Source organism: Triturus cristatus, chromosome 3_2 (genome assembly GCF_964204655.1).
Source record: "Triturus cristatus chromosome 3_2, aTriCri1.1, whole genome shotgun sequence".
Classification (NCBI taxonomy): domain Eukaryota; kingdom Metazoa; phylum Chordata; class Amphibia; order Caudata; family Salamandridae; genus Triturus; species Triturus cristatus.
This window is the reverse complement of record NC_140584.1, coordinates 700,957,541-700,981,366: the sequence shown is the minus strand read 5'-3', so window position 1 is coordinate 700,981,366 and position 23,826 is coordinate 700,957,541. Positions and strand designations below refer to the sequence as shown.

Sequence of the window (23,826 nt, the reverse complement as noted above, 5' to 3'; positions counted from 1 at the left end):
TATAGTGCAACTGCTCCCTGTGTAAATTAGAATTATGATAGATTAACCATGATTGGTATATTTGATTTACTGTTAACTTAAGATCCTAGTAAAGTGCACTATGTGTGCCCAGGGCCTGTAATTCAAATGTTACTAGTGGGCAAGCAGCACAGATTGTGCCACCCACATGAGGAACCCTGCAAACATGTCTCAGGCCTGCCACTGCAGTGTCTGTATGGGTAGTTTTAAACTGCCATGTCGACCTGGCCAGTGCCCCTACTAGCCAGGCCCAAACCTTCCCTTTCACTACATGCAAGGCACCCTTAAGACAGGCACAAGGTAGCTCCATGGCAGGGTGCAGTGTATGTAAAAGTTAGGACATGTACTGGTGTGTTTTACATGTCCTGATAGTGAAATACTGCTAATTTCGTTTTTCACTATTGCAAGGAGTCTCTCTCTACCATAGGTTATCATTGGAGCTGCCTTGTAACATCTTACAAGTGTAACTTCCAATTGGGAAGAGATGGTGATTTGGAGTTTGGGGTTTCTGAGCTCACCATTTAAAAATGCATCTTTTAGTGAAGGTGGTTTTTAAATTGTTTGTTTGGAGACGCCACTTTTAGAAAGTGAAAGACACACAAGATGGATGGAATTCGGAAAAAGTTAAATATTCACCCCCAGTCAAGAGATCTGTGTTAAATCCATTGTTCTTTTGCTCACCACGCCACCCCACTTTAGACTCGGGCATTAGCAAATCAGTCTTGACCCTGCTTCTCATGGGAACGGTCCAGCCCGAGCTGCCAAGTCCCTCATCTTAAAAAACATCCTGGACCGGTTTTAGGCTATAACCCCTCATCAACCAGGCTACCTTGAATCCAGTGGCACAGTGAGCCCAGGACCCACGTTTTTTGCACAAACTCTAAAGAAACGCAAAGCCATACATAATTACCGCTTTACAACCATTCCAACAATAGGCACCTAATTATTGTTTGCGCATGTGCACACTTACCATCTTCGGGGGCCTGCTTATATTCTTTGTCATCAAGTACATCATAGTCAAATCCAAGAAGGTCTATGGGAATGGTGAATTTTCTAGCAAAGTTTTGCTGTGCACCAGTTAAGAATGCCTGAGTGAAAAAAAATCCTGAAATCCAAAAGACAGGCGGGTTTCCGATATCATACCAGTCCTGCAATATAGAGAAAAGGAAATATATTTGCAATACTTCCAAGACTTAGTAGGCCTTGAAACTTAAAATTATCAATTGAACAGTTCATACATGGATGGAGGACAATCAGCATTGTAACAAAAAGTAAAATGTGCATAAATAAAAAGGGCAAGTATTTCTAATTCAGGAATCCTTGTAGATGGCAGGTAGAAGATTTTCAAACATACCCCTGTCAATGCCCAAGTCAAACTTTGAATGATAGCTAAAGTATGTAACTCATTTAATCTACCTCAGTCTGAAACACATGGACCACATCTCACTTGCACAAATATCAGTTCACTTAATCTGGACCAATCACAATGCAGATTTCAAGACTCTCTGCTGAGTTAACAATAACACTGATGATTCATTACTGGTGCCATACTGCCAAACACCTTTTTTCTTCCTCCTGAAGATACTATCATTTTGTTGCAACATCCATACACATAAAAGGCTTCTCCACACTTTTCTATCACTACCTCTTGGGCTGGATAAAAAGTTATGTTGTAACAGAAAAACCTGAAACTCACAAGCTTTAGCAGGAATAAGGATTCTATCAGCTATCTTCATCACTGCCCAGCGACCTATTGTCTAACTTGTTCCTTCCATTTTTTCTGTACCTTCTCATCACAGAAAGCTCAGAAGCAGTTAACTTGGAGCATGAGCACTACATACAAACAATAAATGAGCAAGAATTCAATGGGATGGGCATGTCTCTTCCTGAAGACTCTATAAGTTAACATCACAGGAAACCAAAATTAGATCTACAAGTTTTCTGGCACAATATACCACTGTCTGGTTCTGCTGCATATCACCTAGGCTCCACGCTGTATAAGTTGTCTCAAGCACTGGTGAAGTCAGTTTCACCAGGACAGAAATCATGGAGAACAATACTCTTCACTCAGAAGAGGGGAGGTGGGAGGGCATTACAGAATCTGTGGAAAGACCTGAAGCCAACAAAAGTAAGTGTTCTTTTAATACATGTACTTTTCTGAAGATTTCTTCACAAAATCACTCCCAAAGCAGTCACTAAAGGGGTGGGTTAAGTTAACACAGCAGAATAACACATAACACAATAACAATACATAGTGAGCATCAAAACAATAATGATTCAAAAAGAAATGGAAGGGCATGTAGGCCACAGATAAATCCAAAATTGCACCGTCTCTAGAATAGGTTTGATGAAAGGCAGCATCTGAGACAGAGTCAGATGTGACTTTGGCACGTTGATAGTATGCCCCAGTAAATGCAGTAGGTCTGCCATAACCTGGAGGTGGGAGACGAAAGCCTGGGGCGAGCCTGCCTTCAACAGCCAGTCTTCGAGATAGTGGAAGACTGGTGTTATACCTGGCATCCTTGGCATGGTTTCCCCTGTCTTTTTGCCTCTACCTCCTGTATTTTTGATGGTATACTGGACTTTGTTTTTGCTGCTTAATGTACTCTGTGCACTTTACCACTGCTGATCAGTGCTAAGAAAACTTGAGCTATTGGGTGGGAATGGCGCCCTAAGAAGTTCAAACACGCTACTGCTGAAACCATCAAAGTTAAAAAAGAAAAGAACCTATATCCACACCTTCTCCAGTCTTGCACGCAGAATATGGAACGCTCTCCCGCCAGAAATTAGTACGAACCCCTCGACCTCCTCATTAAAAAAACATAAGTCAAAGGTTTGCTCCTGAACAGCTACATGCGACAATAGTCCTGTAGCCATACAAAATATCTAAAATGGCCTTCCAACCTTGCCCTCCCTGATCTACAATGCAATGTTCATCTGGGGTGAACTGCTTATATGCATATTTATGTCTACTATATGCATCTGCTGTATCCACGTATTTAGCTATTATGTTTTCCTGTACCGGCTTTGTTGTACACCACTCTGATACCCTGCCGGGCCATTGTCCTTCTTTTTAAAACTTTTAAAATAAATAAATAAATGAAAAAAGTGCAAGTGCTCCCTGTGTAAATTGTGATCATGATTGGCATATTTCATTTACTGGTAAGTCCCTTGTAAAGTGAACTGCGTGTGCCCAGGGCCTGTAAGTAAAATGCTACTTGTGGGCCGGCAAACAAACCCCAATAATAATAATAATTGATGGACAGAATGCTGATCAATGTCATCGTTTTTTTGCTGCCCATACCATTCCAGTTTAAACACAGCCATGTGCAAATCAGTCTTGGCCGTGTTCCCCATTATAACAGTCCAGCCTTAATTACCAGGACAGGTTCTCCCGGGACCAGAAAGAAGCATACTAGGTCCGGTTTCGGAGTTTCACCCCTCATCAGCCAGGCTAGCTTGATTCCAGTGGCATGGAGAGCACAGGACCCATGTCTGGGCATACCCGTCCCACTCGGGGTGACAAATGCAAAAAAAGAAAAAATAATAATTGATGGACAGAATGCTGATCAATGTCAAATATTCACTCCAGTACAGAGATCTGGGCCTAAATCCATCATTTGTTTCTCCCCATGCCATTCAAGTTTAAACTCAGCCATATGCAGATCACTCTTGACTCTGTTCCCCATGGGAACAGTCTAGCTGAAACTGTCAGGCCAGGTAATCCTGGGACCAGAAATAAGCATCCTAGGACCGGTTTCGGGGTTTCACCCCTCATCAGTCAGGCAAAAGAACAATTGATTTCACCCAGATCTCTTGACTGGAGGTGATTGTTTGATTTGCTCTGCATTCCGTCCATCATCTGTGTGTCTATTGCCACTAGTGGGCCTGCAGCACCGGCTGTGCCACCCATTTGGGAAGCCCTGTGGACTTGTCTCAGGCCTGCCATTCCAGTGTCTGTGACTGCAGTTTCAAACCGCTATGTCGACCTGACAAGGGCACCCACTTGCCAGGGCCTAACCTTTCCTTTTTCTACATGTAAGGCACAGGGGCGGTGGGTGAGATTTTAAAGTGGTGAGGCGCAAACGAATTAGCATACAGCACCGTAGCGAGCGAGCGCAGTGAGCGAGCCCGAACCCCAAAAGGGGGGTTGTGGGGGGTTTACCCCCCCCCAAGAAAATTTTGAAAAAAAAGAAGAAAAATCGTGCATTTTCAAGCAAATTTGAGAAAGCAGGAAGGTTAATAAAGCAATTCTGAAAGTGCAGTTATTACATTAATAGATGGCATAACATAGGTAGCTGCTTATTCAGTATTACCACAGAGCTTCATACATTCTGTCCTATTATGCTCAGGTGCTGAATTCAGACTATAAGACTCATGGAAATCTCAGCTCTAAGAGTAAAATACGTTTGACACAAGGCCGCCAAATCCCTTAAGATGTCCATGAACCAAGCAACCATTCCCATTGTAAACCGTTGCTTAAGAGCAGTGTGGGCAGTCCCTAGATAAGACACCCCAGGTACCTGAACATTTGAGATATGTTGAGTGACCGAGGTGGCCTCCACTGCTCTCGCTATCTCAGCGCATCACCTTTACACCCAAATGAGCCGTCTCCAACTACACGCACAGTAGATCACATGCACGCGAACTTTGAACTGTCATGGACAAGGATATTTCTCAGCACTCAGTGCGTCCCAGGCACGTCTGCCCCACCACTCGGAGGCCCATCCAGCTCACTCGCTGCTCTCCATGAAAATGATGCTTGTAACCGCTGCTCTGCATCAGGGCTGCCCAATTTAACACGCATCTGCATACAACGAACCTCAGTGGACTTGATCAACATGTTCATGGGTTATTCTGAAAAATCACGCTGAAACGTCCCTCCTGAAACCACTTTGGACACCCTTGCCTAGAACTCTAATCTCATCCTACTACTCGGTTGCGGCTTCCTATAAAGAATGAATATAAAAAAATAAACAGTACACACCCGTAAGACTACACTCTCTCTCCTGGGCCCAAATGTACTAAGGTTTTGCGTAGGCGTTCTTTGAAGAAAAGCAGTGCAAACGGGCGCTGTCATCGACTATATGCTTTAAAGCCCTGTGGGCGCTCGTGCAAAACTATGCAAATGTGGGCCGTAGTGTTAACTCTTGGAGCTGCTGCAGGCCAACATCTGCCAACCTCTTTACCATTCCAGGAATGCAGAAAGTTGCATGCGTATGGGAAGCGCGGGGAACGTTTTCATCTACAGCATTCCCCGTACAGTGTTTTTACCGACTCGTCTTTAACATACATGGAATAATATTGCTATCTATGGAGCACGCACGCTAGTTTTGAAAGACAATTTACTTCTTTAAAAAAAATCCGGAGATTACAGCGTAGAGCGGAGGGAATGTAAGCAGCATTAAGGTGAGTGCTTGAAATGGAAACCTAACAGTTGCGGCTCGTGGGGTGTCGCGGGGGGTGTATCGCGGAGTTTTGAAATAAAATTAAAAAATCCTACCTGAGCAGGTCGGTCCGCTGCCTCGGGTGACGGGTCCGTTGGCGCAATGGCGCCTACACTCGGGAACAGCCACGCACACATCACTGACTGCTTGCAAGTGGGCGTGCAAAACCCTCTCAGCCAATCCTGGCGCTGCTGGCAGCGCCAGGATTGGCTGGGGGCACGTTTTACACTCCGCCCGCCTGCCCATTAGGAGACCGAGGTTTGAGCCTTTGCTCAACCCTCGTTCTCCTAATGGGCATGCGCCAGAACTGCAAACACAAGTGCGCATGACTGGGCACGGTGCGAAAATTCGTCCTCCGTCCCCACTCATGCGCACTTGTGCATTGTGCTGCTCCATGCCCCTGGTGACGGTCTAACTGCATGTCAGTCAACATGACGCCGGACCGCCCACGGGTGGTCTGACGTCATGCTGACTGACATAATTGTCAGTTGTTCTCAGCCGCGGGTCCAAGCTCTTGCTGCGCATTCACGACAATTTTTCAGAGCTTCTCACACACTGTACTTATATCCACAAGCATGCGAGAGCCATGCTAACGTTATCACCGGGAACCCAAAGGACTTTTGTAAATTGTGTTTGATAGGTGTGTTTTGCTAGGTTCCTGAGTAAATGAGATGTATTGCACTAAACATGATTGAAAGTCTGCTGTTCTCAGCCGCGGGTCCAAGCAGGGCTGGCTGGTGGGGCTACGCCCCTACGCCCCAAATGACGCACCGCGGCTGGTAAGGCACCCCTAAGGTATGCCCAATGTACCATCATGGGCAGGATGCAGTGTATGTGAAAGGTAGGAAGTGTACTGCTGTGTTTTACATGTGCCGATAGTGAAATACTGCCAATCTCATTTTTCACTATTGCAAGACCTGTCTCTCCCATAGGTTATAATTGCAGCTGCCTTGTAACAACTTAAAAGTATAACTTTCAATTGGGAAGCGTAGGAAGCTGCTCTGTATATATTATACCACAGTAAGTTATAGGGTGCACAGAGTCCGGGAGTCCCCAGAGGTATAGCAGAGGCTAAATTAGACAAGTACTAACAGCTCTCTTTGTGGTAGTGTGGGCAAGCAGTTAGGCTTATCAAGAGGGTGTGTTAAGCATTTATTGTATTCACTCAAACAAGGACTGATTACACACACTCAGAGACAGAATCCAGACCAATTAGGTAAGTATATAAAGATATACTTGTATTTTATTTTGTAGAATCAAGCAGAACTTGGCACAGGTAAGTAAGAACACTTTAAAATGCAAAGCTGTACAGAGAACTGCAATTGTGGATTGTATTGAAATCATTTACAGCTTTGTGTTACTTTACAAACAGTTACAGTAACACAGTAATTATCTTTTGAATACTTTTAGATTACTTTTGGATTACATCGACTACTCAGACACAATGTCTAGATACCACACCGGGGACCTCACAATACAAGGTAAGTAAGACTTTTTAAGGTTTGAAGTTTAGTTACTTTTTCCTTCATACAAAAGTTCTACTCTACACAGAACATTTTTAGGAACATCACTTGTAACATTGGTTCCTATGGGAGAAAAAGGATTAACGGTTATTAGGTAAGTAAATGACTTATGTGTGGGAGTTTTGGGGGTTAGGACCAAGGTTCCCCAAGGTCTAGGAAGGCACTCAAATTGCACCGCTGTGAGAAAGTGGCTCTGTATATACTGTTCCCAAATAGGTACAGTGTGGACAGAGTCCACAGTCCCCAGAGGTTTGGCAGTGGTTAAAGTTAGATATAACCTTACTCTCTAAAGTGGTAGCTTGGTCATCAAGTAAGGCAGTATTAGAGGACAGTGTAAAGCATTTGTTGTATACACTCAGTCAGCAAATGGTCTCACACACTCAAGAACTGAACTCAAGGCCAATGGTTTATATAAAAAATATATGCTTATTTTATTTTAGAACCAACAATAGTTATTAAAATATATTTTCCCAGAATGAGAGGCTTTAGTTAAATACTTTTGCAATATGCAATTGATTTTTGTAGACAATAGTTACAGGTTGTTGCAATAGGCAACACAATTTCAAACACAATAATACACTGAGCTCAATGTGGGTTTTTAAGTTATTTGCAATAGATTACTTTCAGGATTACTTTTTTAATTCCAGGACTGGATCCTGGATTCAGTCCTGGGACAGGTCTTGGAAACAAGTGAGTACATTCATTTCAGTTACTGTTATGATTTTTAGGCAATATTTTGCTATTTTAAAAGTTGACACTTGGAAGAAATTTCAAAGAAAACAGTCAATGATTCGCTATGGAAGAACATTCAAGATACAGGTAAAGTATGTTTTCGTTAATTTTGTAATCCAGGGCTGGGCTCCTAGGCTCAGTACTGGGGCCTCTATCTAAAACAGGTAAGTAATTACGTTTTTACAGTTGGTACGATTTTTAAAGAATATTTGTAATTTGCAAAACTCGACACTTAGAAGAAATTTCACAGAAAAACAGTCAATGGTTTCCTATGGAAGAAAATTGGGTTACTGGTAAGTACGGTTGTGAGCACTTTTCAGGGTTAGGGCTGGGCACCAAGATCCAGCACTGGGATCTCTCCTAATAGCAGGTGAGTATTTCCGTTTCCGTTACTCGGGTGATATTAGGTGAATAGTTTAAGTTTTAGAAACTTCACACTTAGAAGAAATTTCAGAAGAAACCAGTCAATGTTACCCTATGGAAGAAAATTGGGCTATCGGCTTTTGGGTAAGTACTCGACTGGCAGAGTTAAGGTTCTGGGCACAGACTCAGGGGTCTCCCAGGGTCAGGTTGGTACAGTTGTTACACCCTCATCGGCACTGGGGCGGCCGGGTGCAGAGTGAGTTAGGCCCAATGTTATCCTACGGAAGGCAGGGGGGCCTTGGTTGGTGGCTGCTGACTAGCAGGCCACGCGGCTGTGGGAGCTGGGCTCCTGGTCACTTGCTCAGGGCAAATGGGGAAGTAGGTAGGAGTAGAAGTTACACTGCCAGGGCCACTCGGGCGGCTGAGTGCAGGGTGCTTTTGAGCCTTCGGGCGCTCAATGGAGATCAATGGGAAAGCTCCAGGTTGAACAAAGGCTGCAAGCTTGGGGACGAAGATGCTTCAGGTGCCACCACCACTTCGAGAGGTAAGTTGGGTAGTTGGAGGATAGGTAGGTACCCAGGAGTCGGGCACAGGGGGCCGCAGGGCACCGGGTGCAGGGGTGCCTTTTGGTGTCGGGAAATCTTACCCTCTGTTGATCGCGGTTGGGGGGGTCACTGGTTCTGAGGCTGCAGGTGTCGTCAGGAGCGTCAAGGTGAGTCCTTGGGTGCCGGATTCGGGGTCACGGTCACCAGGGGGATGTCCTCTGGGTCTTTGTCCACTCCGGCACAGGCCAGGCTTGGCGGGTGCAGAGTGTGCAGGGTTCGCGGTTCCGGGCTGATGCCAGGAGTTAGAACTTGCTTTGAGCAGAGCCACTGCTCATGGGAGTCCCAGATGCTCAGAGTCACAAGGTAGCCAGGTCCTCTGGGGTTTGTGAGGTTGCTGGCCACAAGAGGTGCCGGGATTTAGCAGGAGCAGGTATGAGGGTCGACAGGCCGATAGGGCTCGGGTCAAAGCAGTTGGTGTCTTCCTCTTCTTAGCAGCTGCACGGCAGGTCTTCTTTCTTCTTGCTCTTCTTGGCTTCTTTTGGAATCTGGAATCCAAGGAAGGAAGGTTCAGGGTGTCCCTAAATACTAGATTTAGGGGCGCTACAGGTAGGTAAAGGGCAGGGACCAATGGGTCCCTGCCCTGGGGTGGGTACACCCCCTATCCTGCCACACTCTTGTGGGAGGGGGGCAGTAGCCTAGTCCTGATTGGGCAGGGCTTCCTATCTTCAAGATGGCGAGAGCCCGGAGATGTGCTTCACCTCGCCTCCCCCACCTAAGGGGTGGGGTTGGCAGAGGCTGGCACATCCCCTATCCTTACTTGGGTTTTCCGGCTAGTCTTCCCGCCAGAGTGGGGGGTCAGAACCGGTGGGGGCCAGTTGCTGAGTACAGCAAGTGGCCTGGAGAAGCTCACAAAGGCGGCATGCCTTTGAAGCTTCCCCCTGCCCATCCTGGGGGAGGGGACCTAGCACCTCGCCCAGGATGTGCATTGCTGCAGGCCCAGGAGAGTGGGGCTCTCCACCCAGGGGTCCAGCAACATGTCTGCTGTGTGGCACCCTAGGCAGCCCCTCAGACCAGACGAGGATTGTAGGTTAGGTTTCAGGGGGCATCTCTAAGATGCCCTCTGTAGTGCTTTGTACATTAAATCCTACACTGGCATCAGTGCGGGTTTAATGTGCTGAGAAGTTTGATACCAAACTTCTCAGTCTTCAGTGTTGTCATTATGGTGCTGTGGAGTTCGTGTTTGACGAGCTCTCAGCACCATATACTCTTAAATAGCAGCACTGCACTTACAGTGCCCAGGAATGGACCTGGGTACTGTAGGGGCACAGGGTTCATGCTCCTGTGCCCACATCACTGGCATAGGGCACCCAGCTAGAGGGGTGGCTCATGTATGCCAGGGCAGTGTAGGTTGTGGGCATGGCACACAGGGATTATTGCCATGTCTACGCTTTGTTTTGTCTTGTACCCAAACACTCAGCCTGCAAGGGCAGTGTGTTTGTGTTAGGGTACAGGGCCTCTAAGGGTGGCACAATAAGTGCTGCAGCCCTTAGAGGCCTTCCCTGGTCACAAGGCCCTGGGTACCTAGGGTACCATTTACCAGGGGCTGACATGTGGCCAGGGTTTGCCAATTTGGGTTTTAGGTTTTAGGGAAGGAACATAGGCCCTGGGCACCTGATTGGCAGGAGTCCAGGGAACACTCAGTCAAAGTAAATTCAGCAATTCAGCAAAAAGTGGGGGCATACCATGCAAGAAAGATGGCACTTTCTCACAACCGCCATTGGCACTGGGGAGGCCGGGTGCAGAGTGCAGGGGCCCAACGTTAATCAATTGGGCTAAGGGGGCCTTCAGTCAGGGGCTGCTCAAGAGCAGGCCACCCGGGTGTGAGAGCAAAGCTCCTGAGCTTAAGGTCAGCACTGCCTGGGCAAACAATCAACACAGGAGTTGCACCATCAGTGGCACAGGGGCAGCCGGGTGCAGTGTGTCAAGGAGGTGTCAGGGACCTTGTAGATTCCAATGGAGACCTTTGGTTCGGCAAATATGCTGCAGGCTCTGGCAGGGAGACTTCCTGAATGTGACCACCAGCTGGAGAGGTAAGTTGGGTTCCTGGGGATGCCTGGACACCATTGGTTGTGCCAATCAAGGCCAAGGGGCATCGGGTGCAGGGGTATCTTTTGGCACCAGGTCTTCTTACCAGCTTCGGTCGCCGGGACCCTTCAGGTTGAGGCTGTAGGTGTCATCTTGAAGCTTGAGGGAGGTCGGGGATCACCAGATCTCAGGTCAGGATCACTGGGGACACCTCCTCGTGGTGTTGGGCCACTCGACCTCAGGCCTTGGGCCTAGGGTGCAGAGTGGTGCAAAATCGCAGAGCCGCCTGGATCTGGATTCTGTGGGTGAGTCATTGTTGAGCAAATCCAATGCTTACAGGAGCTGGAGTCTTTAGGATGAGTGCAGGGCAGATCCCCTGGCCTCTGGGAACTTCTGGAAATGCTGAGGTTTCTGCTGTAGGCAGGTCGCAGTTGGGACAGGCCGGTAGGGCTGGAGGCAAAGCAGTTGGTGTCCTCTTTTTCCTGGGTCAGCACGGCTCTTGTGGGTGTGCAGGTCGGGACCAATGGGTCCCTCCCATAGGGTGAGTACACCCCCTATTATGTCACCCTCCAGTGTGAGGGGGGCATGAGACTCTTCCTAATTAGCTGGGTCCCCTCATCTCCAAGATGGCGGGGACTGAGATGTGTGCTTCACCTCGTCTCCACCACATGAGGGGTGCGGTTGGTAAAGGTGAACACAACTCTCCTCCTAACTCGCTTTTCCCACTGATTCACCCACCCAAAGTAGGATTCAGAACCGGTGGGAGCCAGTTGCTGGGGGCACCAAAACGCAGGGAAACCTTACAAATGTTGTAGGCCTTTGAAGCTTCCCCTTTGTGGAGCCAGCCCATCCTGGAGGAGGAGGCATGACAACTCTGCCTAGGATGGGCTTTGTTTCTGGCCCCAGAAAGCATAGGTTCCCTATCCAGGATTCCTGAAACCTGTCTGCTGGTGGCAAATGGTGGGTAGCCATTCGGAACCACACCAGGGCTAGTCGTTTTTCAGGGGGCATCTCTAAGAAGCCCTCTGTGTGCATTTTAAATGAATCCCCACACTGGCATCAGTCAATCAATCAATCAATCAATCAATCAATCAATCAATCAATCAATCAATCAATCAATCAATCAATCAATCATTTGCATTTATAAAGCGCGCTACTCACCCGTGAGGGTCTCAAGGCGCTGGGGGGGGGGGGGGGTCAGTGCTCGAAGAGCCAGGTCTTGAGCTGCCTTCTGGAGGAGAGGTGGTCCTGTGTGGCGCGAAGGTGGCTGGGAAGAGAGTTCCAGGTCTTCGCTGCTAGGTAGGAGAAGGACTTGCCTCCGGCGGTGGTTTTGCGGATGCGAGGTACGACAGCCAGGGCTTGTCCGGTTGAGCGTAGGGTGCGAGGAGGAGTGTAGAAGGAGACTCGGTTGTTGATGAGTTTTGGTCCGAGATTGTGCAGGGCTTTGTGTGCGTGGGTGAGGAGTCTGAAGGTGATCCTCTTGTTGACTGGAAGCCAGTGGAGTTTCATCAGGTGTCCGGAGATGTGGTGGCGGCGAGGTATGTTCAGGATGAGACGTGCGGCCGCGTTCTGGATTCGTTGAAGTTTTCTCTGCAGTTTGGTGGTGATGCCGGCGTACAGAGTGTTTCCGTAGTCCAAGCGGCTGGTGACGAGGGCGTGGGTGACGGTCTTCCTGGTGTCGGTGGGGATCCAGCGGAAGATCTTGCGGAGCATGCGGAGGGTGTTGAAGCATGCAGAGGTCACCGAGTTGACCTGTCTGGTCATGGAGAGGGATGAGTCCAGGATGAAGCCGAGGTTGCGTGCGTGGTCAGTGGGTTGGGGAGTGCTGCCTAAGGCGGGGGGCCACCAGGAGTCGTCCCAGGCGGTGGGTGTAGGGCCGAGGATGAGGACCTCCGTCTTCTCTGAGTTTAGTTTGAGCCGGCTGTCTGTCATCCAGTTCACCACTTCCTTCATGCCTTCGTGTAGTCTGGTTCTTGCTGTGGTGGGGTTGTTGGTGAGGGATAGGATGAGCTGGGTGTCGTCGGCGTAGGATATGAGGTTGAGTCCGTGTTTTCATGCGATGTTCGCCAGGGGGGTCATGTAGATGTTGAAGAGGGTGGGGATGAGGGAGGATCCTTGGGGGACGCCGCAGATGATCTCCGTAGTTGTGGATCTGAAGGGGGGGAGGCGGACTCTCTGAGTTCTTCCGGAGAGGAAGGAGATGATCCAATCCAAGGCCTTGCCTCTGATGCCGGTGTTGCTGAGGCGACGTATCAGGGTACGGTGACAGACCGTGTCGAAGGCTGCGGAGAGGTCCAGGAGTATGAGGGCCACGGTCTCTCCTTTGTCGGTCAGAGATCTGATGTCCTCCGTGGCTGCGATGAGGGCGGTCTCGGTGCTGTGGTTAGCTCTGAAGCCGAACTGTGAGGGGTCGAGTGAGTCGTTGGCTTCCAGGGCAGTGGTGAGTTGAGCGTTGACGATTTTCTCAATCACTTTGGCGGGGAACAGTAGGAGCGAGATGGGCCGGAAGTTTGTGAGTTTGGTGGGGTCTGCTGTTCGTTTCTTTAGGAGGGCGTTGAGTTCGGCGTGTTTCCAGTTCTCCGGCAAGGTGGCGGTGGTGAAAGATGTGTTGATGACGTCTCGGAGGTGGGGTGCGATGATGTTGTCGGCTTTGTTGAAAATGTGGTGCGGGCAGGGGTCGGATGGTGATCCTGAGTGGATGGAGTTCATGATGCGGGTGGTTTCCTCGGTGGTGGTTGGGTTCCAGGTGTCGATGGTGGTGTTGTCGTTGGCGGGTTCCGGTGGTGGGTTCGTGTTGGTTGTGGTGAAGCTGTTGTAGATGTCGGTGATCTTGTGGTGGAAGAAAGCTGCGAGGGAGTCGCAGAGGTCCTGTGAGGGGGGGATGGAGTTGTTTTCGGCGTCGGGGTTGGAGATCTCTTTGACGATGCCAAATAGTTCCTTGCTGTTGTGGGCGTTGTTGTCTAGTCTGTTCTGGAAGGCTGATTTTCGTGCGGCGCGGAGGAGTTGGTGGTGTTTGCGGGTGGCGTTCTTGAGAGCAGACATGTTCTCGTCGGTCTGGTTGAGGCGCCAGGTCTTCTCGAGGGTGTGGCATTCTTTTTTGGAGTCCTTGAGGGTGGGGGTGAACCAGGAGTTTTTCTTGTGGCTGTGTTTGTTTGTTTGGGTCTTCAGGGGGGCCAGGAGGTTGGCGCAGTTTGAGATCCAGCTCGTGAGGTTGTTGGCGGCTTCGTTGGGGTCTGTAGTGCTGGTGGGTGGGTTTTGAGAGAGGGTTGCTGTGAGTTGTTCGGTGATGATTCGATTCCATTGTCTTCTTGGTGGTTGCTGGGCGTGGTGGTGTACGTTGGTTTTCTTGAAGCTGAAGTGGACACAGCTGTGGTCTGTCCAGGAGAGTTTGGTGGTGTGGTTGAAGGAGATGTGTTTGCTGGAGGAGAAGATGGGGTCGAGCGTGTGTCCGGCGAGGTGGGTAGGTGTGTTGACCAGTTGTTTGAGTCCGAGGTTGGCTAGGTTGTCCAGTAGGGTGGTGGTGTTGTTGTCGTTGTGGTTCTCCAGGTGAAAGTTGAGGTCCCCTAGGAGGATGTAGTCTGTGGACTGGAGTGCGTGTGGGCTGACGAAGTCTGCGATGTCTTCGCTGAACTTTGTGCGTGGTCCTGGTGGTCTGTATATGAGGGAGCCTCTGAGGGTGGTCTTGGGATCTCTGTGGATTGAGAAGTGGAGGTATTCGGCGTCGGTGAGTGAGTCATCGGAGTAGGTCGAGATGCGGATGGAGCTCTTGTGGGCGATGGCGATGCCTCCTCCGGTGCGGTTGGTGCGGTCTTTCCCGATGATTTTGTAGCCGTCGGGGATGGCTATGGCGATGTCGGGTGCCGAGGAGGGGTTCATCCAGGTCTCAGTGAGGAAGGCGATGTCCGGGTTTGTTGAGTCGATGAGGTTCCATAGCTCGATGGCGTGCCTGTGGAAGTGATCGGGTGTTGATCAGGATGCAGTCGAGGTTGTTTCCGGGGGAGTCGTTCTTGTTGGGTGCGATGTGTGTTTGTAGGCAGGTGAAACGGCAGTTGCGGCAGTTGAAGGGTCCGTGTTTCCGCTTCGGGGTGGCGCGGCAGCAGCCCGGCGTGCGGCCGGGGTTGAGGGCGGTGAGGGTGGCGGTGTCGTAGGTCAGGCGGGGGGGTGGAGGTCGTGGGGGCCAGGGGTTGTGGCGCTGGGCGCGGTCCAGGCACGGACGGGCGCAGACGGGCTTGCCTTAGGCGCGCCTTCGGCGCGCAAGCGGCGCGCCCGCTGCGCGGCCTCGCAGCAGCCGCCATATATGGGTAGCCAGGGAGGAGGGGTCAGCTGGGAGGCGGGTGGCGGGAGGGTAGGCGGGGCTAGGGAGAAGCGGCGGGAAAAACAGGCGGCAAGGCCAGAAAACGACGAGGCCCAGAAAGGACGAAAAAACAGGCGAAAAAGCAGAAAAACAAGGCAAAAGAAGAGGCGCTCTGGGGGCACGCACACAGGGTACACGGAGGAAGAGGGGTCACCAGGCAGCAATAACAATAACAGTAACGGCGCTTTGGGCACTCACACGGGATACACGGAGGAAGAAGGGTCACCAGGCAGCAATAGCAATAACAGTAACGGCGCTTTGGGCACTCACACGGGATACACGGAGGAAGAGGGGTCAGCAGGCAGACAAGGAGCAATAACGGCAATACGGAGAGAGCAGCGGACAAGGTAGCAAGGCAGCAGGCAAAGGCAGGTGAGCACTGGTGGCGCTGCAGAGGAGGGGGAGCGACCTACCCTGAGGTAGATTTAATGTGCTGAGAATTATGTTACCAAACTTCCCAGTGTTGTAATAACCAACTCCCTGACCATAAACTCTTTATGGCTTTACTGCACTTACAATGTCTAAGAATGGATTTAGACACTGTAGGGGTACAGTGCTCATTCAACTGTACCATCACTTGTGGTCTAGTGCACCCTGCTAGAGGGGTGCTTACCTATGCCACAGGCAGTCGATTGCTGGCATGGCACACAGGAATGTGTGCCATGTCGACTCTTCACTTTTCTATGCACCGAAACACTCAGCCTGCAATGGCAGTGTGTGAGTGTTAAGATACAGGGCCCCTATGGGTGGCACAATAGGTGCTGCAGCCCTTAGAGAACTTCCTTGGTTACAGTGCCTTTGTACCCATGGTGCCTTTTACAAGGGGCTTACCTGTGGCCAGAGATGTGCCAATTGTATGTATAAAGGTACAGCTATAGAAAAGATCACAGAACTTGGGAACCTGATTGTCAGGGTCCCGGGGCACACCATGTCAAAGTGCATCATGTGTCTGGCCAAAAGTGGGGGGTAACCATGCATAAATGGGCACTTTCCTACAGGAAGAGATAGAGATTTTGAGTTTGGGCTACCTGAACTCAGAATTTAAAGATACATCTCTTAGGAAGTTGGTTTTTAAATTGTGTGTTTGAAAATGCCACTTTTTAGAAAGTAGGCATTTTCTTGTTTAACCATCTTGTGCCTCTGCCTGCCTGTGAAATCAATGTCTGGCTTAGAATTACAGGGGCGTGTTTGTGCATTCACTCTAGACAGTCACACCTACGGAGCTGAGGTGTGCCCTGCTTCTCCTAATGGCCCATCACCAGGCTGATGGACCTTCCTGAGCTAGATTGGTGGGAGAAGTTGTCACTGACACATGAATAGGGCTGTGCCTGTCCTCTCACAGTGCTGTCTCTATTCCCCCTGGAGTATGTCTGGGGCCCAGCAAGGGCAAAGCAGGAACTTGTGAACAACAAAGACTTTTCTTTGAAGTATGCCTATTTCAAAGGCCAACAGGGGCATAAGTATTGGACTTAAAACTGCTGACTTTTAGAACACCTCTGGATCAAGAGGATACTCTGCCAAGGAGAAGAGCTGAAGAGCTGTAAGGATGAGTACTACCCCCTTGCTGTGTGTTGCTTTGCTGGGTTGGCCTGCAGTTGTTGCTTCTGCTTTGTAGAGGAAAAGGAATGGGCTTTGCTTTGTATCCTGCTTGAGAAGTTTCTCCAAGGGCATGGGTGCACTTGCCTCCTGTTAAGAAGTCTCAGGACCATCAAAGACTTCAACTGTAGTTCCCCTGAACTCTACTGCTGGGACTATTGACATGCCTTGTGGTACCAATTCCAGTTGTGGGCCCTTGGAGGTTGTTTTACTGCTTGAAACCTTCAAAATAGACTCATCACCCTTCCAGCGCCTGGTTTTTGACACATAGCACCGTGCGGGAGAAGTTCACACGCACCACCCCCATGCAGCTGAAGAAATCGACGTAGCGCCTGCTCGCGGCCGAAGAAAATGATGCAGACCATCGCACTGACTTTGGCACTGCAGCTGAAAGAAACAACACATCATTGGACCCCAGTAGAAGAAACCGAAGCAGGCCTGTTTGCCACCGCTGCATCAACCTTCAGCACGTCTGGATTCAAACGCATCACACCTGTGCAGCAAGTTTTCTGATGCATCAACTGCAAACCAGAACCGTTTTGGATTTCGATGCATCGCTTCTCGCTTACAGTCCGGATTCAGCACAACACTTCTCTTGTGTGCAGCAGAACTGACACAGTGCCTCCCCAGAGAATCGGGAACCGACGAATCGCTGTGTTCTCTAAAGCTTCCCTCCTCTGCAGCTGTTTTCCTTGTGAATTTTCACAGATCTAAGAGTACTTTGTGTAAAATCACCATATCAATAGAGGTCTATGCACAGAATTGCTAAAACCTTCTAAAAGTGATTTTCTGAGGTGTGTATGTTGGATTTTTGTCGTTTTGGTCTTGTTTGGTTTAGATAAAGATGTTTTATTTTTCTAAACTGGTGTGGTGTAATTTGTAGTGTTTTGACTAACCCTGGGCGTAGTTCGCGAAGTAGCACTTCGCGAAGCTACGCAAAGTGCAGTTCGCACTACGCGAGCTACGCGTAGCACTTCGCGAACTGCGTAGTACCTTGTTCGCACTGTGCCAGATGTCGTTTTCAATGATTGCACAGTGCGGACAAGCAACCAGCACTGTGCAATCATTGAAAATGGCATCTTGCACAGTGCGAGCTGTAGTTGTCTGCAGCTCGAGTAGATTTTTACTCGAGCAGCAGCTTTCTCAACGCGAACTGGTAGTTTCTCATCGCGAGCGGTCGCGAGCATACGCGACCACTCGCAATGAGAAACCTGACCTCCTCGCGTTGGGAATCTCGCTGGGAGGTTTATTTTCCATGCTCGCAATCGCCAACTTGATGTTGCTGATCGTGAACAAGGAAAAAGTCTCGCCGGGATGTCATTTTGCTTGCTCGCGGTCGCCAACTTGACGTTGAGGACCGCGAGCACGCAAAAAATGACCGCAGCACTACGCAACACTAGCGCGAACTTCGCAAACTACGCGAGCGTAGCGTAGTGCTTTGCCCAGGCTTAGTTTTGACTGTGTTACTGTGTGTGTGTGTGGTACAAATACTTTACAAATTGCTTCTGAGATGAGCCTGAATGCTCGTGCCAAGCTACCCAGGGGATGAGCAGGGGTTATCTAGGTGTGTAATCCCCTTATCCTGACTGGAACTGCAGACCATTACGCAACCAAATACTGCTTTTTGATTTTTCCTATTTTTGTGACAGCCCTGGAAGTTATCTACAAATCATGTCTCTGTCTGGTGAACCAGCAAGTGATGTAGCAGATTTGGTGTTTGAGATTGAGAAGTTGCAGTCTTACACAGTGCCTAAACGTAAACTGTTTGCAAAGGATTGGGAATGCCCAGTTAGAAGCTCCACTAGGAAGGAGGAGCTGCAAAAGGCACTGAGGGCCTGTCAGGTGTGGTACTTTAGAATTTGGGACCGCGTGGGAGGCAGGGCCCTACCCCTGTCTATTCCGGTATTAGCGAACCACGAATGGTCAATGCGGTATGTACAAGTGCTTTGTATAACGTTTTAGCGATAAATGCACTTTATATACCATTTTACATTAACTTCGTGGGTTCCATCTTGGAGCGGTGGCCATCTTATGGTTGCCCTCACATAGGCTACACATTATGAACGAATACGGGCCTTTAGAACACATGTGCTTTCTATTTGACTTCTCTGTGACCTGGGCAGCTTGGCTCCGCTGCCCCAGGTCAGTCCGGTCCCACGAGCTCCCCGTCCTACGGCCACCTGTGATTAGCATCAGGGTTTGACACACCATAAAGCCCCTTTACGAACACAAGCCTCCGGCTAATCTCTTTCACACCTGACTCTTCCTGCTTTATGGTTTGTTTTACAAACAGGAGATGCCCGTGTTTATTGGGGCCTGTTGATATCTGATGTGGGATCTGAGCCTCGCTGGGTAAATAATTGTGGGCTGGCTTAACTGGAATGTGGGATGGTCATCATGACTCTGCCTTTTCGTTTGTAATGGATACATGTAGATGACCATATCGTAAAACAAGGAATGTATGCCTGAAGCATGATATTTTGTATTTAAGGAGAAGCCCGTTTCTGTAACTTTAAGCAGTCTCCTGAGAACATACATTGTGTTGTACTTCTCGGATACCTGTGATTGGTCTGCAGCCAATAAAGACGATCGCTGACTTCACCTAGAAGACTCTGTGTTTCTGTGGGTCTGAAACAGGAAGAACTCGAAGTCCTAGGGTGTGTCCCCCTGCACCGCTGGGTTTTAAAAACCCAGTACTTCAGTTGGCGCCCAACTCGGGGCGATTTCAGTGGTACCGGTCCAAGCCAGAGGTTCGTGAGGAGCTTCGTGTGGACATTCCGGAGGAAGGCCGCCACTTCATCGACCCCTGCATGTTGACGTGGTCCGAAAGTCTTTTCTGCGAGGTTCTCCGCGTCCCGACGGCTACGAAGGACTGCTGCCCTGATTAATCGCCCTGTTTTGGACCCTTGACGAATTTGGTAGAGCGAAACAATCGAGAGAGTCTTCTGGTGACGTCATCGATCATCAATATTCAGTTAAGTATAAGTGGAGCGTCTCCCAGTTTGTTTGGTATCCTTCGGGATTTTTGGTATCCTTCGGGATCGTTTTGATTTGGAGCTTGCAAGCGCCAAAGCCAGAGGATTCGTGTATTCACGAGACTATCGTAATCGATAATCCTTTGAAGTTTGAAACTAGACTAGTGAGCGAAGATGCCTGGTTCTAGTGTATTTGGAACATTGTTTTGTTTGGGTTGTAGAAGGGATTCCCAGTTAGAGGATTCGTGTCCGGTTCCTCCAATTGGAACTCCAACTTATGAGCTTTATGTAAAACATGGCGTGGGCCCCATTGCATATAATGAAGTATGGATCCGATACACCAGAAAAGACGGTGTTTTAAAATGGCCCCAAAATGGTAGTTTCGATACAGATATCTTAGATAATTTGGAAGTTAAATTGTTTAAAAAGAAAGCCCGGCCGGCGATGTTTGATTCTTTCCGCCTATGGCGAAAGGAAGCCAAACAGAAGGAAATTAAGCTAGCAAAAAGGAATAAGAGAGAAAGAGGTATGTCAATGATGCAAGCAGCTGTGCAATTTAAAGATAATGAGGAGGAACAAATGAATGAACAGCTAAATAGACAGCGCAAACTAGGGATAGATAAATGTTACCCTGTTTTGTCACCACTACCACAAGATGAGACAAAAGAGATAGAGAAGGATTCCCTAATGTCCCATTTGCTAAGTTCGCCACCCCCGTATGCGCAAAATGCCACAGCGCCTCCACAGCTTGTAAATGTACAGCCTCCAGTTAATATGCCGCAAGCCTTCCCACAGCCGCCAGCTCCTCCTCAGCTGGCTCCTATTCCTACAGTGCAGCCCTCTCAAGGGCCGCCAGTTTTGTTACCTGTTGCCCCCGCGCTTCCTGCGACTTTGCCCAGCACATCAGCTGCCTCCCCTGGCTCTCTTTCTTACACTACCCAGGTACCTGTATCTGAATCCGCTTTTCTTCCCTCTGTCTATCCCCCCGTTTTCGCCTCAACTTCTCCTTCAGCACGACAACGTCTAGCTAATGTAGTTACTAGTTTAATGTCGCCTCTCTTTGGGTCATCTAGCATGACCCCTGGTTTACAACGTAAGCAGTTGCATAGTCAGCTGCCTAATCCTGAAGAGAAAGACGTACTGGATCATCTGGCGCGTAGGTGGATTGGTTTCCCTTCACTCTATAATGTGGAATCAGTTGTTAACGTTTTCCACCAATGGGATGCCCCAAAACAGAGGTATGTCTTTGACAAAATGTGTGAATTCCTCTGTGAGGAATTGGAGGATCATGGTTCAAACCAAAACCCGCAGGAGTTATGTCGAATGCGGTTTGATTTCGAAAAAGGTACAATTGTGGGTCCCGATGTAGATAGAGCAGTTGCGACTTTACTGTCCTTCAGGAATGGCGATTGTCAACAATCATTGTTCGAACAGGAATTCCCTGTGGGGAAAAAGGGAAAAGTGCGACAATACCCTATGAGAGAAGTCCCTCCGGTATGGAAGGAAGCCGTTGCGGCTGATGCCGCTCGAAGTATTGTTGCTGCTCCAGCACATTTTCAGCGTGTTTGGGTACATGTCCCATGGAAGTGTTCTGAGGTGTTAGCGCTTAAGCAGACATTGCCTGACCCCCGTAAAAACCTTGCAGGATATTATAAGGAGTTATCACAAACTGCAGAATCGTGTGTCATGAATCTAGCTGACATAGATATGTTGTTTGGGAATGTTGTTCCACAGCCTTTATGGGGATCCATCCGTAATACGGATCATGCTGCAGAACTAGGGGGCACGTGGGCTAATATCATCGCTGCGGACGCTGGCCAAGTTGGTGGTGCGAAGCCTGACCCATTAGTAGCAGACCTCCCTGGTAGAATTATTACATACATGAAAACTTTAATGCCCGCGATGCGCGTGAATTGGGATAAACTATCCGCATGTAAGCAGAAGAAAGATGAGACAGTGTCTGATTTCTTTACAAGGTTTGAAGAAACGTTTATCGACCACAGTGGTCAAGACATGAGTACTGAAGGTGGCCAACGGTTATTTGTGGATAAATTTGTGCAGAATCTACTTCCCGAGTTGTGTAAGAAATTAAAAGATTCAGAGAGTTCTTGGGCCGTTTCCTCTTCAGCGCAAATACTGGCTACTGCACAGTTTTATGAAAATAGAGATAAAGACGAGAAAGATAGAACAGATAAGAAAACGAAAGAACTGAAAACGAAGGTCCTTTTACAGCAGGCTTATCCGCCATGTGGAGGACAGAATAATTATAGGCAAACCCAAGGTATCTATCAGCAGCCCCAACAGTTTCAGAATAACCAGCAAATGAATGGGTATTATCAACCACGTATCCCTGTAGGTCCCAATCAATGTTCATATTGCAGAGAGGAAGGTCATTTCAAGTATAGTTGCCCTAAATTAATGCAGCGTACTAGTAATGCGTATGGCGCAAGAGGTAGAGGTGGTCAGCAGGCTCCTAGAGGTAGAGGGCGTGGAAATGCTCCCCAGAACGCGCGTCCTCTTCCGCCTCAAAATACGATAAATAGCTTTGATCAGCAAGCCAATGCTACTGGTAATACAGCTCAGTACTATAATAATGATTATTATGCAGAAGACGACAATGTGGAAGGTAATGATTACTAGGACAGCCATAGACAGAGAGAGGGAGTTGTTTCAGTACCAGTGGATCAGAGTGGACCATATGTTAAAGTGACTACAGCGGGTGTAACAGAGCCCTTTCTGCTGGACACTGGTGCTGCAAAGAGTTCAATTATGCATTCAAAACTCCCTGGCGCGCCTTTGTCTGGAGAAATGAACGTTTCAGTAGGTTTTTCTGGCGCCCCAGTTAGAAACCCGATTTCTAGTCCTATGCCACTTTCTGTTGGACCTTGCGAGCTAAAAGCACCCCTCATCCTAACGACAGGTTGTGGTGAAAATTTGTTAGGATTGGATTTATTGAAAAGATTGCATGCAACGCTATATTGTTCTCCCTCAGGAGTACAACTTACATTAGGTAAAGAAGTGATTTCCCCGATGTATTTGTCTAAGAATGCAATGCCACCTGAATTGTCATCCCTTCCGGATGTCCTTTGGGCTACTGGTCCCAATGATGTGGGTCTCTTGGAAATACCGCCATACGTGGTCACTTTAAAAGCCAATGTCAGATTGCCACGTATTCCCCAGTACAAGATTTCCAATGAAGGTCAGAAAGCGTTGTTAGCCATTGTCAGCGATTTGATTAAAAAGGGTTTAATTGAAGAGACAAGAGGCAGCGTTTGCAATAGTCCTGTTTTACCTGTCTTAAAACGAACGGACCCTTCACAGCCACCTGTTTACAGATTTGTGATTGATCTTAGAGAGGTAAATAAGATTGCTGTGCCACAGTTTCCAGTTGTCCCTGATATAACTGCCTTGTTAACTATGATTCCAGCCTCCGCTGCATGGTTCTCAGTGATCGATTTAAAGAATGCTTTCTTTAGCATCCCAATTGCAGAGGAGAGCAGAGACATTTTTGGCTTCAGTCTAGGAGGCCGAAGCTTTCGCTTTAAACGCGCTCCCCAGGGCTACTGTGAAAGTCCATCAATATACAGTCAGGCTTTAAAAGCGCAGCTTGATGCACTTGTTTTACCGAGTGGCGCTATCCTCATTCAGTACGTTGACGATTTGTTAATCGCCGCGGATACTGAAAAGATTTGCAAAGAAGCTACATTGTCATTGTTAAGTCATTTGTCTGCCTATCATCATAAAGTGTCTCTCTTAAAACTGCAATATTGTCGACAAGAAGTGACCTACTTAGGTCATCTCTTATCGAAGGAGGGAAGGAAATTGACCCCAGAACGAATTCAAGCCATTGCACAATTGAGTGTGACAAGAACACAGAGATAAGTGCGTGCTTTCTTAGGCATTACTTCATACTGTAGGCACTGGATACCGAATTTTTCTTTGCTGGCAAAACCTTTGTTAGCACTAACATGTAAAGACACACCGAATCCTATCCCATGGTCTAAAGAGTGTCAGAAAAGTTTTTTGGAATTGCGTGATGCATTATGTTCAGCTCCTGTGTTGGGTACCCCTGACTACAGTAAGCCTTTTACATTGTATGTTCATGAAAAGGACGGTTGCGCATTATCAGTGTTAACACAGCCTTTTGGCGACAGACCGCGTCCATGCGCATATTTTTTGTCAACCTTG

The 23,826-nt window shown here is 48.5% G+C and overlaps 1 protein-coding gene across 1 annotated transcript in view; it reads right to left on the bottom strand.

Annotated features, from left to right (window-relative positions):
• The window catches only part of DNAH7 (dynein axonemal heavy chain 7), a 1,967,826-nt gene that overhangs the window by 189,718 nt on the left and 1,754,282 nt on the right, over nucleotides 1-23,826 (bottom strand). The window contains exon 62 of the mRNA XM_085648764.1: nucleotides 989-1,166. Within this exon, the coding sequence (XP_085504890.1) occupies nucleotides 989-1,166 (178 nt within the window). The remainder of the gene's footprint in view (nucleotides 1-988; nucleotides 1,167-23,826) is intronic.